This window comes from Galeopterus variegatus, unplaced genomic scaffold (genome assembly GCF_000696425.1).
Source record: "Galeopterus variegatus unplaced genomic scaffold, G_variegatus-3.0.2 Scaffold664, whole genome shotgun sequence".
Taxonomy (NCBI): domain Eukaryota; kingdom Metazoa; phylum Chordata; class Mammalia; order Dermoptera; family Cynocephalidae; genus Galeopterus; species Galeopterus variegatus.
In genome coordinates, this window is record NW_007726775.1 from 297,019 (window position 1) to 312,673 (window position 15,655).

General features: G+C 36.7%; 1 protein-coding gene across 1 annotated transcript in view; it reads left to right on the forward strand.

Annotated features, from left to right (window-relative positions):
* The window catches only part of ALMS1 (Alstrom syndrome 1), a 201,300-nt gene that overhangs the window by 31,535 nt on the left and 154,110 nt on the right, over window positions 1–15,655 (forward strand). The window contains exons 2-5 of the mRNA XM_008571165.1: window positions 3,395–3,590; window positions 7,771–7,888; window positions 9,948–10,423; window positions 11,972–12,090. Coding sequence (XP_008569387.1) covers window positions 3,395–3,590; window positions 7,771–7,888; window positions 9,948–10,423; window positions 11,972–12,090 — 909 coding nt within the window. The remainder of the gene's footprint in view (window positions 1–3,394; window positions 3,591–7,770; window positions 7,889–9,947; window positions 10,424–11,971; window positions 12,091–15,655) is intronic.

Genomic DNA, 15,655 nt, shown 5'->3' on the forward strand with positions numbered 1-15,655 from the left:
CGCCTCGCTCAGCCAGTGAGCGGGAACCGGTCTGTATGTGGGATCTGAACCCTCGGGCGGGAGCGCCGCCGCGCTTCCCAAGCGGCGCACTATCCAGTGCGCCACTGGGCCGGCCCGCGGTCATCTTTAAAAAAAAAAAAAAAAAGAAATCATTCAACCCTTGAATTGATTCAGTGAAACTTGTGCTGTCAGTGACTGAACCCTGCCACCAATGATTTGAGTTCAAAGTTCAAAAAACAGAGAGGCTTCAAGAGTTCTCCACCCTAAGAGCTTGGGCCCTTGGTTTGCTCTCTCCTTTCCCTCATTTTCAGAATCAGAATCAGATTTGCGCTTGTCTCCCTCTGATTTATCTGTCTCGTGTGCTGTTGTCTATGGCTGTAGAAACTCAGCAATGTGGTCAGGACAGTCAAGGTTCTCTTCTGGCTCCCATGTGTTGTCCTCATCTGAGAAATCCTTCCAGGTTAGGAGGTATTCCACTTTGCCTTTACCACTGGGTGGTGGAGAACTTTTCCCACCACATATTCTTCTTCCTCCTCTTATAGCACTTCTGGCACTTTTTCTTGTTTTGTTTTTCCCCATAGTGCTTGCCAGCTTACTTGCGTCAAAGGTGACTCTACTCAGAGCAGCGGCCAAGAGCCCGAGAGGAATTGGTACATGCTACTGGCACAGCTTGTTGTGTAGGGCCAGGGGTGGGGGTGGGGGGCGGGGAGTGACACCCAGCTGATGTTATATTATAGATTTGACTAATTTATCCAGTGTAAAAGGGATTGAGATATTTTAGAATGTCAAAGGGCTGCTGTTCCATAATCCCATAAAGCATAGATGAATAGATATAATATTTTAGAATATTTCTCTCCAGCTTTTTTTTTTTCATAAATGTGTATAACAGATATTATGTAGTACATAGTTGGGTTTTTTTTTTTAAAAATGTACTATGTGACTGTTTTAGTAATGAATTTTAAATACTGAAAATACCCTTCCAAAGACTAAAGTCCTGTTAGGAAATGTTTGTGAAAATCTTTGTAAGTTGTAATGCGTCTTCTTTTTATAGATTGTATTAGTCCATTTTGTGTTGCTGTAACAGAAATACCTGAGACTGGGTAATTTATAAGGAAAAGAGGTTTATTTGGCTTACAATTCTGGGACAGCAACATCTGGCATGGGCCTCAGGCTGTTTCTACTCATGGTGGAAAGTGGCAGGCAGCAAGTGGGTACAAGCAGATCACATGGCGAGAGGAAGCAAGAGAGACAGAGAGGAGGTGCCAGGGTCCTAAAAACAACAAACTCTTGTGGGAATGAATAGAGCAAGAACTCACTCATTACTCTCCCTCCCCTAGGGAGAGCATTAATCCATTCATAAGGGATCCGCCCCCATGACTCAATCAGTTTCCAACAGTGCCATATTGGAGATCAAACTTCCACATGAGTTTTGGAGGGGACAACACATCCAAACTCCGTCATGGATTCTGCGTCATCTCAGAATTAAAAGATATCTATATTCTCTTAAAAACATTTGAGTTGGTCAAGGATGAAGAGTTCAATAATAGACTATTTACAAAATAATGAAGGCCAATGCATTTTGCATATCTAAGGTTGCTATCAATATAATTTCATCTTCTCATGTTTTTTTTTTTTTTCCTTTTTGTCTTTTTTCGTGACCGGAAACGGATCGCAACCCTCAGTGTCGCGCCCGTACCGGACCGGGACCGGCAACGGGATCGCAACCCTCGGTGTTGCACCCGCACCTCGCTCAGCCAGTGAGCGGCCGGTCTGTATGTGGGATCTGAACCCACGGCGGGAGCGCTGCTGCCCTCATGTTTTAATTTAAATAAATAAATAAAAGTAAGATGGAATGAGCTAATTGTTAAACCAAAGATGTAGGTAAAGGATGAAAAACTTGAAGTAGAGAAAACAGAAATAAGTAAGTTAGAAAATAAAATTGTTCAATTCAAGATTTATAGAAATATTAGATGCATTCCTGGTAAGTACAGTCAAGAAAAAAACCCAAGTGAAATAGACTTTATACAAACCTGTCAAAGTTTATAAAGGTGGATTAGCATTACTAAGGAAGAAATTGAGAAAGTTATGATAGCTATCAAGAAGGTTTTTGGACCTAATAGATTCACTGATGAAATATTTTAAATTTTTAAGGAAAATTGAATTTCCTTGTATAAAATAAATATAGAACAAAGTTATGAAACACGGTTAGAAAACAAAGTAAGGCATTCTAAAATGCTGATTAATCTTATTTATGACTATACGTGTGAGACTGTTAAAGAATATGCTAGCAAATATGATTAAAAAGTCTGATCTGCCACTAAGTAAGAAATATGAAGATGTTTCAATGTAAAGAAGTTTATTACTATACTTTATCAGGTTTAATAGGGGAGGAAAGATATTGTTATGTAGTTTGATCTTAATTTAGTGCTCATTCCTAATCAGATTTTTTAAAAGTGAAAATAAAAGCATGATAGGAAGAATATACTTCATTATTAATAGCATATTTAAAAGGAAAATGACTTTAAAACTTGTTACCATTAGTATTTAATTCAACTTTAAACATTTCTGTGGATTGGTGCCAGTCCATGAATTGCTTGTTACTGGTCTGTTAAGAGATAAGTACAGAAATTGAGAGGAAGTGTTTAGAAACTTTTATAGCTGTTTAGCAGAGTAATTTTATCTATTTTTAGAAATAGAAATCAAACATTTGAGCTTTTCGTTTATATTTTGGGCTTATATATCTTTTATATTTCATTTTTATAGTTATTTTTACTAGTTTTAAAAAATTGTTTTTTATTTATTACTTGTTAGTTTTTATTAGCATTTTAATAATGTATCGGTCCGTGATGAGTTGGAAGTAGGAAGAACTGGTCCTTCTCCATAGTCTGAGAAGCATTGCTCTGAATCTTGCCACTAATATAAGAATAAATATTCGAAAGAGATAAATGTATTACTATTCTTGGGTGATATGATGTTATATCCAGTGAAAAGCCAGGAATCCTCTAGAAACTAGATTAGCTAATAAAAATTCAGTAAAGTGGTCACATGTAGGGAATACTATAGCTTTCATTTTGGAAATTTCTTTCAGCTTTACTATAATCACATTGTGAAATTTCATCACGTAGAATCAAATCTCTTGATTTAATGATTAGAACTGTTAAAATGCCAGTCATTCTTCAGCACTTTAAGAGGTGGGTAGTAATGGGAAGTGGTCTGAAATATAGTTAATATTATGAGAAACATAGAAAGAATTTTACATTTTCCAAACTTTGATGAGAATGTCTTTAAATGAGAAGCTATATGCTATGTGAATGAACGTTTTAATATAAACGTTAACATGTATGGTGACTCAGTTAATGACTTAGCATGTTTTCCTTAAAAATTTTTTTTTTAGAGAACGGAATCCTGGCATTGTCTTCCTCAAGAAATGGGCTCTTCCCAAACCTTGGATACGTCCCAGACCAGGCTTAATGTGAGAGCAGAAGGCACCAAAGTGACAGACTTCCCTTCACTGGAGGAAGGTGTATTGAACCAAACAGAAAATCGAGTAAAGGATTCCAACAGAGATCTCTTATGTTCTCCTTTGCTAGGTAATGCCTCTTTATTTTTAACTAGTAGTAATACCTCACATTTGTAAAACAGTTTTGTGGGGCTGCAAGTCCTTTAACTAAATTCCTTTTGAGCTCAGGAACTCTGTAGAGCCGTACTCAAAGGGATTAGCTTATTTCTGGTTTTCCACCCTGGACAGCTGGTCTAGTTATATTAAATATGCAGTTGTCCCTCATTTTACCATTCCCTATTGCTCTTAGAAAGCAGAAAGATGATAATTTCCTCTCTAGTGGGTGTGCCTCCTCGGTCCTGAATTTACAGAGTTGTTCTTGGGGTAAACTATATATTATCCTTTGACCGGTTCTCTCAGCAATAGAGACTCCGTGATCCCTAAAATACAAACAAAAAGCAAATGTTTATATCTCCCTCATTTGATTCTTAGGATTAATTATGGCATGTGTTGTTATCCTCGGCTTTCAGACCAAAAAATTGAGATAAGGAGGTTGAGTGGTTTGTCTGAGATAGATCTTACTGCTTTCCTCTGTTTAGTATAGAGCTGATTTATTAGCTCTTTACAAAAGATAAACTTTAAGTACATTTCAAGTCATTAAGGGATTTAACCGGGAAGATAGTTTTATAGAGTTTTGTAGAGAAGCATGAATAGGACTTAATTCAGCAAGTTCTTTCAAATATAAGCTAATGCTATTCAAATCAAGCTATTAGTGCCAATATATTCTGTGATAGGGATTATTTAAAGCCAGTTTTAGGTCTACATTTTAAGAAAGATATTGATAAAATTAGAGTATCTTTGTGGGAAGAGATGACTATGATAGTAGATGAAAGAGAAGACTTTTTTGCTATAATCAAATATTTGAAGGGCTGCCATGCTAAAGAGAACCAATTTATTTTTCATTCATTTATGTAACAAATACTGAAGTTTCTACTGTGTGTTTGATGTTAGGGATATATAGATGAAAGATACCTCCTCTTTTGGGAAGACAGTCCACTAAACAGAAAATAACAGTACCTTCAGATGAATATTATAATGGTCTAGAGCTGGGGTCTATAAACTATAGCTGACAGGCCAAGGCTTGATTTTGTACTGTCCATGAGCTAAGAATGGTTTTTGCGCTTTTGAAGGATTGTAAAAACAAACACAAAAAAGAAGTATATGTGACAGACCATATGTGACCAAAAAAAACTAAAATATTTGCTATCTGGTCCTTTACAAAAATCAGGTTAAAATGAGAATACATCACTTATAGGGTGGCTATTTTCAACATGATATAAGAAAGAACTTTCTTTTTTTTTTTTTCCTTTTTGTCTTTTTTCGTGTCCGGCAATGGATCGCAACCCTCAGTGTCGCGCCCGTACCGGACCGGGACCGGCAACGGGATCGCAACCCTCGGTGTCACGCCCGCACCTCGCTCAGCCAGTGAGCGGGAACCGGTCTGTATGTGGGATCCGAACCCTCGGCGGGAGCGCCGCTGTGCTCCCAAGCGGCGCACTGTAGCAGTGCGCCACCGGGCCGGCCCAGAAGGAACTTTCTAATAGAGCCATTTAATAGTGGAAAAGGCTATATAAAAACAAAAAGCTTTATGTCAGTGGCAAAATGTCAAGCAAAATTCTATAATAGAAGGATTTCAATACTGGGTAGGAGATTGTATTTTGACTTCTAAAATATTTTCTAATGTAAAATTTTGTAATTCCCGTTTGTCATCTACTCTAGATAAAGTAGAGCATTTTGGGGCTGGCCTATGGCTCACTTGGGAGAGTGTGGTGCTGATAACACCAAGGCCACAGGTTCGGATCCCTATATAGGGATGGCTGGTTAGCTCACTTCAGAGAGTGTGGTGCTGACAATACCAAGGCAAGGGTTAAGGTCCCCTTACCCGTCATCTTTTTATTAAAAAAAAAAAAAAAAAATTGGAACATTTTTAGTTATTGGATCAGATCCTTGGATCTGATGGCTCGAGGAAGTCCCATCATTGCTGTTTTGTTATGCATAAATACTGTCTTGTGGTGTGTAGGCTCTCACCAGTGGCAATGTAACTGACGATGACTTGTGCCATATGATTAGATGCCTCAAAAAAGAGGGATCCAAGCCATTGACAGCTGTCCAAATGTGAGGAAACAAGAAGCAGTTGAAAGCTGTAAGGGAAAGCCATCACCAGTAAGGTGTACAGCCTTCCCCCACCACACAAACACATGCATATACATGCATTTGATTAACTTGTCACTTTTGGCCTGCTACTTTAGAAAATGCATTTTCCCATTTACTTGGTTTAACTCTAACTCCATCCTGAAATAGTCTTAAATGTTAAGGAGATGCTGAAATGCTGCTTATACTTATTTATTTCTTACTACTTCTTAGTTATACCTAGATAGTTACTTTAGGTAATAAGGATTTCTGTAAGTTCTGGAACTTGGTTAGAGATAACTCTAATTTTCTTTAGAAAAGACTCTCAGTTTCTTTAAATGCTCAGCCTATGCTTAATTGGAAACAGGAAATTTGCTGTACTTGCCCAAGGGTCTCCCTTGTAGCATTAGCCCTAGTTTATTTGGGGACTTTGTTAAAAAACCTTCATGATTCTCAGGAGGTTGAATAATTGTTAATAAGATTTAAGGCTGATCTAAGCCAAGGCCAAAGAGGAACCATACCGATTGTTCCTTGGTGGTAAATGTCGTTATTATCTATCAGTTTCTCATTTTTAATTCATTCATTCAGTAAATAAATAATCCTATTTTGAGTACCTACTAAGTGTAGCAGGTACTTTGCTAGGCACTGAGGATATAGCTCTGAATAAAGCAGACATGGAATTGACAATTTAGATAGGAAGCAGACAGACTAAAGACTAAAACAAAAGTGGGATTAATTATGATAGGGAGGGTGTGGGGGGGTCTGTGAGAGCAGTGAGAATGCATCATTGCCCCAAGTGAAGAGCAGATGACACCATGTTGAGCTCTGTGAACCCTCAGTTTGCAATAATCTCATGGAGAATAGTGGTGAGAGAGTAGTCATCACTTTGTACACTGTATTATAGGCATTCTGAAATCAAGAAAGTATTCTGTAGCAAACAGTATTACATTCATATTGAAAAAGCAATTTAATTTTAAATGAACTGCTGTTGATTTTATAATAAACTTTTGTTTCCATTAATATTTAATTTTTTGTTTTATAGTTGTGTAAATGCTAGAAGGAATAAGTACTTTATATAAAATTTATACATATTTAAAAACTCTATAAGAAGAATTATTTAAATGAACTTTCAGGAAATCACAAGAATTATTTTTCCTTTAAAGCAGTAGTCCTCAAACTTTTTGAGGGTAACAGGACTTCTTTACACATTGAAAAATTACTGACAATTCCAAAGAGCTTTTGTTTATGTGGGTTACTGATATTTCCCATATTAGAAAATGAAACTGAGAAATTTAAAAATATTTCTTAATTGGTTTAAAAATTACCACCACCCCATTGCATATTAACATAAAGTACATAGTTTTATAGAAAAATAATTATTTCCAAAACAAAAATATTTAGAAGAGTAGCCTTCTTTTATTTACAGAAACCAAAAAACTCTGTGATGTCTGACTTAATAGAAGACAGCAAGATTCTCATACCTGCTTCCGCATTCAATCTGTTACAATATCATACTTGATGTAGCTTCTGCACAATGCCACTGTACCCTTTAGAGAGAATGAGAGTGAATAAGCAAATGACATCTTAATATTATTTTGTATGTAATTTTGACCCTAGTCACCTCCTGAGTGTCTTAGGGCCTAGGAGCCCCCGGACCACACTTTGATACAAGAAATGTATTACTTAAGGTAGAAAGAAACACTCATAATAGTTAAGGACATTTGCTGAACAGAATATGTAGGTGTAAATCTCACTCTGGCACTTAAGCTGTTTGAATGTGGACAAATGACTTAATGCTTATTAAGTTTTGTAATCACATTTCCTCACATATAAGATAGGTATAATAATACATATCCTTTAAAGTTGTCATGAAGATTAAATTAAATATTGTATGTTAAGTGCCTGCATGTTGGCAGGCTCTTGTTAAATGGTAGCTGCTTCTGTTGCTGTTATATTATTATTCTAATGTTTGTAGAAACTTCTAGGTGGCAGCATATTTAGGTGCTTTAAAGTATTATGTGAATAAGCTAAACATTCGATTTTCAGTATTACTCAGCATTTTTATATTTGAAACTTTACAGTCATACAGGATAGCTTTGCTTCTCCTGATTTGCCTTTGCTGACATGTTTGACACAAGACCAAGAATTTGGGCCTGACTCCTTATTTCACCAAAGTGAATTAGATTTTGCACCTCTGAGGTAGGAGGATTTATTTATTTGCATGCAACTGTTCTACTCTTTTCTTGTTCTAATTTGTTACTAATATTAATTTCAGGCTAAGGTGGGACTTTGGGGTGGGGGTTAGAAATTCCTAGCACACACGCTAAAGGTAATAAGGCCCTAAATTAAGACATGATTTGTATTAATTTGGCATAGTAACATATGTGTACAGATGAGCCAAGAGACTGCAGTTTATTTAAAAATAATTTCCAATGTATTCTAGCATTTCAGGCATATATATATTTTTTTAAATTTTAATTTTAATTTATTTTTGTTTTATTTATTTTAATTTATTTTTTATTAGCATTTTTATTGTTACAAATTATACTTATTCTTTATGCCCCTTATCCAATCTCTCCCCCTTCCCCACCCTTTTCTCCTCCCATGCCCTCCTACCTCCTCCCTCTTTGCCCCTCCTCCCTCTAATAACCATAGATTTGTTCTCTCCATCTGATAGATTAACTGTTCCTCTGTTGGTTTGTTGACTAGATGATCTGTCCAGTGCTGAGACAGGTGTGATCAAGTCCTCCCCTATTATTGTAAATCAGATGCTTCTTCTATTACTCTAGAATGTGCTTTGTAGAGAGAGAGGACCTCCTTTTTTTTGGTCTCCGCTGGTGCCTCTCCTTGTGTCAGTGCAGTTGAGAGTCTGGCATGCCATCTGCACGGTGGCTGTGACTGCGGCTATAGAGAGTCAGCTGCTTTTGTGGCAGCCATGGCAATTGCGGTGGCTATGGTGGGCTGCCTGCGTGAAAATGGTGTTTATGTTGTTCTCTTTACCTGGTTGTGGATGGGTTTGGCTTCTTCCGACTCCGTGGCTCAGGACCCCAGCTAGGACCTGGGGCGGTGGCAGCAGCTTGCCTAGATGTGGCTGGGTTCAGCTTCCCCTAGGTCCACACCTTAGGACTCTAGCAGAGCCGAGGCATATTTTAATTTAGAAGGCATTCTATAAACCTCCCAACTGCTGCCCATTATCCCTCCCCTCCCTTTTATCCTCATTCTGCAACATTCATTTCTAGGTCACTAACTTGTTTGGCACTCTTATTTTGGCCAGCTGTTATTGAATGAGCCTAGTTAGCTCTCCTTACCTTATAGGAGGTATGAATATGAAGTAACACAAATTTTACAGCAAGTATATCCAAATTAATTGATATTCCAAATTAATGTCCTCTAGGGTGGTCATAATGGTAGAAAAGTATGGAATTCTTCCAAACATATTTGGAATTATCCAAGAATATAAGTTTTTTTCTCTTAGAACTGAGAAAAAAAGCACTTTAAATTAAAAACTATAGATGTTTGAAAAGTAACCTGTGCCCTTATGTATTACTTTATATAATTACTTTTATGGAGAATGCTGTGCATACATTATATCATCAACCACTGATGAAGTTTCTGTTGTATTTTGGGAGTAGATCACTTCTTGAGAGGTTTTCAAGAGCATAGTAAATGACTAGTAAAAGAATTAATGCATAATATTAATGAATGTTAAAGCATGGTAGGTGATAAGCTAAACATTTAAAATGGTAAAGCTTGAAAGATTATTTGAAATGTTTCATTAGAATCAGTATTTTGGGGGCCGGCCCGTGGCTCACTCGGGAGTGTGGTGCTGATAACACCAAGGCCATGGGTTCGGATCCAATGTAGGGATGGCTGGTTCGCTCACTTCGGAGAGCATGGTGCTGACAACATCCAGTCAAGGGTTAAGATCCTCTTATAGGTCATCTTTAAAAAAATAAAAAAAGAATCAGTATTTTGGAAATATGCAAATCAGATTCTGTGTCTGTTGTTTTAGGAGAAGCCTGAGATAAAATCACGGGCATAGGGTGGTACAGTAGTTCACCTTCTGTTTTAAAAAATTTGCTTTGTTCAGTCATTATCCACCTTAAAGGAATTTGACATTAGAACTTTGTTTTTCAACATTCTTTTCGAATAAATTTGATTTCAGTGACATACCAGTTTTGTATTTTCATGTTAATTATATTATATTTATTTATTTATACTTAATTATATTTATTTATTTTTAATTGTCTGTTTTCAGGGGAATTCCTGATAAATCTGAAGACACTGAATGGTTTTCTCGACCATCAGAAGTTAGTGAAGCTTTATTCCAGGCTACCTCAGAAGTACCTTCAGATTTAGTTAATAGTAGCTTTTGTATATCTCAGCATCCACTTATAGGTGGTGTGGCTGTTGGCTCTCAGTGCTCTTTTTCACCTCCTGAACAAAGAAATAATGAAGAGACTATTTCATCTGATACTGTTGATGAACTGAAAACCCCTAAAGACTCTGATACTTATGATGCTCTTTGTTCATCCATGCCATGGAAAACACAAAAAGATATACAGCAGCCAGAAACCAATTTAGCTGATAAAGATCAAGTTTCGGTTTCTTCTTTATCTGATATAATTGATGAAAACACAGCTACTGAAAGAAGTGACAGTTTTGATGCTTCTTGTTCATATGTGCAGTATTGGAAACAGGAAGCTTTACAGCAAGCAGAAACATATTTAACTAGTAAAGACCTTGATTCTTTTTCGGATTCATCTGACACAATTGATAAAAATAAAATTCCTGAGGGAAGTAACAACTATAGTGTCCCCTTTTCCTTCGTGCCATGGAGCAAACAGGGAACTTCAGCAACATCTGTAACCAGTAAGGACCATGTTTCTTTTCCACATGAAGTTGCTCCTTGTCATAATAGTAAAATGTCATATTCTTTCTTGCGATGTTTGTTGGAAAGAAGAGGCAAAGGGATCCCCTTGACATCTGATAGTCATTATTTGGAATGTGTTTATTTAGAGGCTCCAGCTGAGAATGAGGTGAAACAAACGATGGATTGTTTAGGGGGTTATGAAAGAAATGAAGAAGGTCTGCAGAAAGAATTATCTCAATGTTTTGAACCAAAGGAGACTGGAAATAATTTAGTATCTTCAGCGGTGCAGCCTAGATCTTCAGAAGTACAGTATACTGGGAATGTAGTTCCTGATAATTCTGTAAAAGTTTCAGAAGCACATGTACTCTCCAGGGGACATGATACCTCTAAGATGGAGACTTCTGGTGGTCCTCTTCAGACTGGTAAGTCCAACTTGGATGGGACATCAGAACAACTGTATTTTCAAGAGGAAAGAAGCCAAAAGGCACCTTCTTTTTTTGGTGAGAAAAATGTTGATATTACTGAAAATGTAGCCTTTGAAACAGTTATTGCCTCTATTGAGCCTTCTAAGAAAGAGAGTACAGTAAATGAGATCCAAATTGACATCAATAAATCTTTAACAGCTGCCAGCCAAGAGGAAGAACCCCAAAATCCAGATCTTTCCTTATTCAATTACAATTATGAAAACTCTTTCTTTGATAAGCTTAAGCATCCACGCTATCAGTCTACTCCTAGGATATTTGAACCAGCAGTTTCAAAACTCTTGTTGCATAAAAAAGATTATGATGATAGCTCCCTATACTGGCATCCAAATTTAAAATCACCCCCTAATTCTCCTCAGGAGATGAGGAAAATTAAGCCACTTTCTGTTATTCTAGGGCTTAAGTCATCTGCTTGTTTAAGTGAAAAATCTTACAACCAAGTTGTTGGTCTTGGCAAAGTACAGTCAGCTTTATTTCAGTATGATATAAACAATGAACCATTTCTTCCCATTGGGAAGATAAAGTCTGATCCTGCTCTTGACTTTGCAGAGAAGGTAGGATCTTCAAACATTATGTATCCAATGAAAGTATTAAGTTCAGATTCTTTGGTTTTACAAGATTTAAAGCAACAAACCTTTGAAAAAGTTGCAGATTCCTCAAACTATAATTTGGGTAAGGATGTAAACTCTAGTAAGGCCATTGAAGGTTCACCTGCAACTGTAGGAAGCAGCTTTTCAGCAAAGTTGGTGGCATGTGATGCAAAGTCACAAGGTGCTTTACCATTGACTAGTGGTGCATCATTAATTGCAGTCAGCCAAGAGACATTGCTGAAAGCTGATATAGGCTAAGGTGAAATTCCTCGGCCTATGGAAGCTGAGTTCAGTTTTACTATACATACGATTATGCAAAATGACTCCTATTTTGTAGAGGGCCTGCAGGGGAAGGCTGAGTCTGACGTCATTACTATGGATGATCATACTGAATACAGTAGCCTATATGAAAATGCTGTTGTGGGCAGTGAAAGAGTTCCTGATCTACAAAGAAAGGTGAGACACAATAAAATGGTAGTTGTGGGAAACATGGTGTTTTCCAGTATTGTTTCAGGAGATGGTATTATTATTTTTTTATTTTATTTTACCTTTTACTCTTTCTCAGACACATTACCAATGTGACTTAACTGGTAAATACATTGAGCTAGCAGCTTTAGAAAATTTGCTTGATGATCTAGAGATTCATGACAGCTCCCTGCTCTGGCAACCTAATTTACAGTTACTATCTGAGAAGGAGAGCAATTTTGAAAAGCCTGTAAGTTTGTCTATTCCACATTTCTTATGAGTAGGGAAAGGAACACTTTAGTTGAAAATGGTAATGAAAATAAAGGGCTTATGTATATCCTCTAATACCAACTTGTGATTTATAACTTGGTCTTTATCTGATATCCAGGAATATGCTCCATTAATTTGTTAAAGGTTGGCATACAATAAATGTTTTGTAGACCATAAGACTTAGTGAGTTCTGTGGTGTCTTGGAAAATGCCATTCTTTGGAGCTCCCAGGCCTTTCACCTTGAGGCAGCCTAACTCCTCTAAGTTGTGCCAGCTAGTCTTGGGGACATTGTTAAGATTAGACTCTTTCATGGGGACCTTCAAATGGTTGTGCTCCCCTCCCTCCTGCCACTGGTCTTCAATGTATAAGCCTTAGAATAGGCCTTGGAATATTAAAGTATTTCTTTTTAGGAGCTTCCAAAAGCTTTGACTGCAGAGGTATCTTAAAAATTAAAAGAACCAGTGTTTCCCCAACATGGATACTGAGGTGCTTAATGTCCAAACTAGCCAGTGTTCTCAAAAGGAACTAACTATGCTCTTCACAAATGAGCAACATACTCATGTATATACACATTTCTTCCCTCTCTCTGTTTATATCATTATTATCTTTGTGTGTGTGTGTGCTAGAAAATGGTAACTCTGGAGTGTTATAAAAATTGTGCCAACCTTTCTTTTATACAAGGCTTTATTTGCCTGGATTGTTAGATCCCTTAGCTTTAATGTTCCACTAGTCCCATTGTCCATCCTTTTTGTCTGATACTGTCACCTCCAAGCTAGGTTCTACTTCCTTGTAATATATCCTTAATATTTTGTTGTCATTAAATGCAGTTAGATAATATATGTGATGTACTTAATGTTACTTCCCTTTTCCTGTTTTCCTATGTTATTTTTTGTTTTGTTTTGTTTTTGGTGGCTGGCGAGTGGGGATCTCAACCCTTTGACCTTGGTGTTGTAACACCATGCTCTAACCAAGTGAGCCTACTGGCCAGCTGTTATTTTCCTATGTATGAGATTGGTATGTCATTATAAAGCTACTAGTTTGGGTTATAACCGTATTTAGACTTTTAGGTTCCGACAGTTGATAAGAAAAAATGAACAAAGATATTGCGATATTTTCCTTTTATTTATAATTTATTAAAAATTTTTAATATAGGGAACCATTAGGTTAGTTTTATTTTCTTCAGTATTCTAAAGTAGGTACTGTTTAATTCTAATTTTCTTTTCTTTTTTTTTTTTTTTTTTTTCCTTTTTGTAACCAAAAGCATATACTTCATTGTTTGAAAACTAAATATATAAAAGCTACACTTATATATGAGTACTTTAAAATTGCCTCCTTCTCATCTCCTCTTATTGAAAGATAGGCTATTTTCTGAGGGTCTATTCAAATGTTTTGGGCTTTGTTTGTGGTTATTTGTGACATCACATTACTCTACTGGGTCCCTCTTGAGAACTGTATCTGTGCAGGTTCATCTTTGTGTCTTACGTAGGGACTTTGCACTTTGCAGACACCCAACAAATATTTCTTGGATAGATAAGTGAATCAATGGTTTCGTAATAACTTCGTATAGCATACATTATACGAAGTTATACGATTTTTCCTTTTTGTCTTTTTTACTGACCGGTAACGGGATCACAACCCTCGGTGTTGCGCCCGCACCGTGCTCAGCCAGTGAGCAGGAACCGGTCTCCACATGGGATCCGAACCCTCGGTGGGAGTGCCGCCGCGCTCCCAAGCGGCGCACTCTCCAGTGCGCCACCGGGCCGGCCCTTTAATTCTAATTTTCAATTTGATAACAAGGGTGATGAAAATAATAGCTATTACTCTTTGCTTAAATACAGTACTAAGAGGTTCACATATATACATCAATTCGTTTAGTCCTTCAGTCAGTCCTGTCAAAGTAGAATTGTTGGGATTATTATCCCCATTTTACAATTGACACTTAGAGGATTAAGGAACTTGCTCATGATTATTCAGCAAGTAGAGGAGCCAGTATTTGAAACTAACCTTATCTATATTCTTAACTGCTATGCCGATAAACTGCCTCTGTTTTTAACTGTTCTTGGTGAAACCAAGGTTAAGATTTTGTATTATTTTGGCAAGGATGAAGGTTTTTGAGGGAGATTGCTTAAAGTTCAATAAGAATAAGAAACAAAATATGATCAATTTTTAGACTTAGAGTTCTAATTTTTAATACTATTGTGACTTCCATCAACTTTTCATGTAGATAAAATGTTTAAAAAATAAAGATATATATTAATGTTAATGTGCTGAGATTAACTTTGACCACTATTCCAATTTTTATCTGCCCTTAGCCCTAGCCTTAAGCATATTCTTTCAGTCTAGGGAAGATACTGTTCTCTGTATTGGCCTTCACTGTTAGCTCTATTCTATTATTTAGGAGTTACTAAATGTATTAGGGAAGCAAGTAGCCAGATATGGTAGTCATTATTCTGCGTGGCTCAGTTTACTCTTACTTAATCCTTGGTTTCTTCCTTATTCTCCTCCTCTGTATCACTTTGTTTCACTTTGATATCTACCCATTATTCTTTCAAGGGATGATTTGGGTATCTACTGTTGCAGCTTGGAGCTGTGAAAAGTGCATAGAGATTTGGAGTCAAACTCTAGTTCAGTTACTTCATTAGCCTTGTGCCTTGAGTAAATGAATTTGGAGGATCACTTTCCTCAGCTGCATAAAGAAATAGGAATAGCAATAATCAACCTCATACACGGTTTTATTAAATGGGGTAAGGTGTATAGCACTTATACAGTGCCTGTTAGTTCCCTTCACTTTACTGAAACTAGACTACTAGACTCTAACCAGTAGTTCCCTACTTTCTATCATTATTTTGCTTTTCTTTCTCCTCGTTCTTGGTAGCAGCATATAATAAAATGTTATCTTAGTACCCCTTATTTTAACCATTTAACTTTAAAAATTATTTAAGGTTTAACCTTTGATTTGTTTTCTTTTTCTTTTTTTTTTCTCCCCTCAGAGACCTAGTTTCCTCTCAAGGTTTTAATGCATATCTCTGTGTGGATAATTATCACCTCTGTTTTTAGACCTTAATATTTGTCTTGAGTTAGGCCCTTATGGTATTTTGCATGAAATTTTCTTATGAACATTGTCATCACCTCAAATTCAACTTGCCTGTATCAAAATAACTCATCTTTCCAAAAATCAAACTGATTTGTGTACTTCCTGAGTTCTTATGAGAAGTGTTAGCATTTTTCTAGTTTTAGTCTTTTTTTTTTTTTTTTTTTTTTTTTTTCCGTGTCCGGCAACGGATCG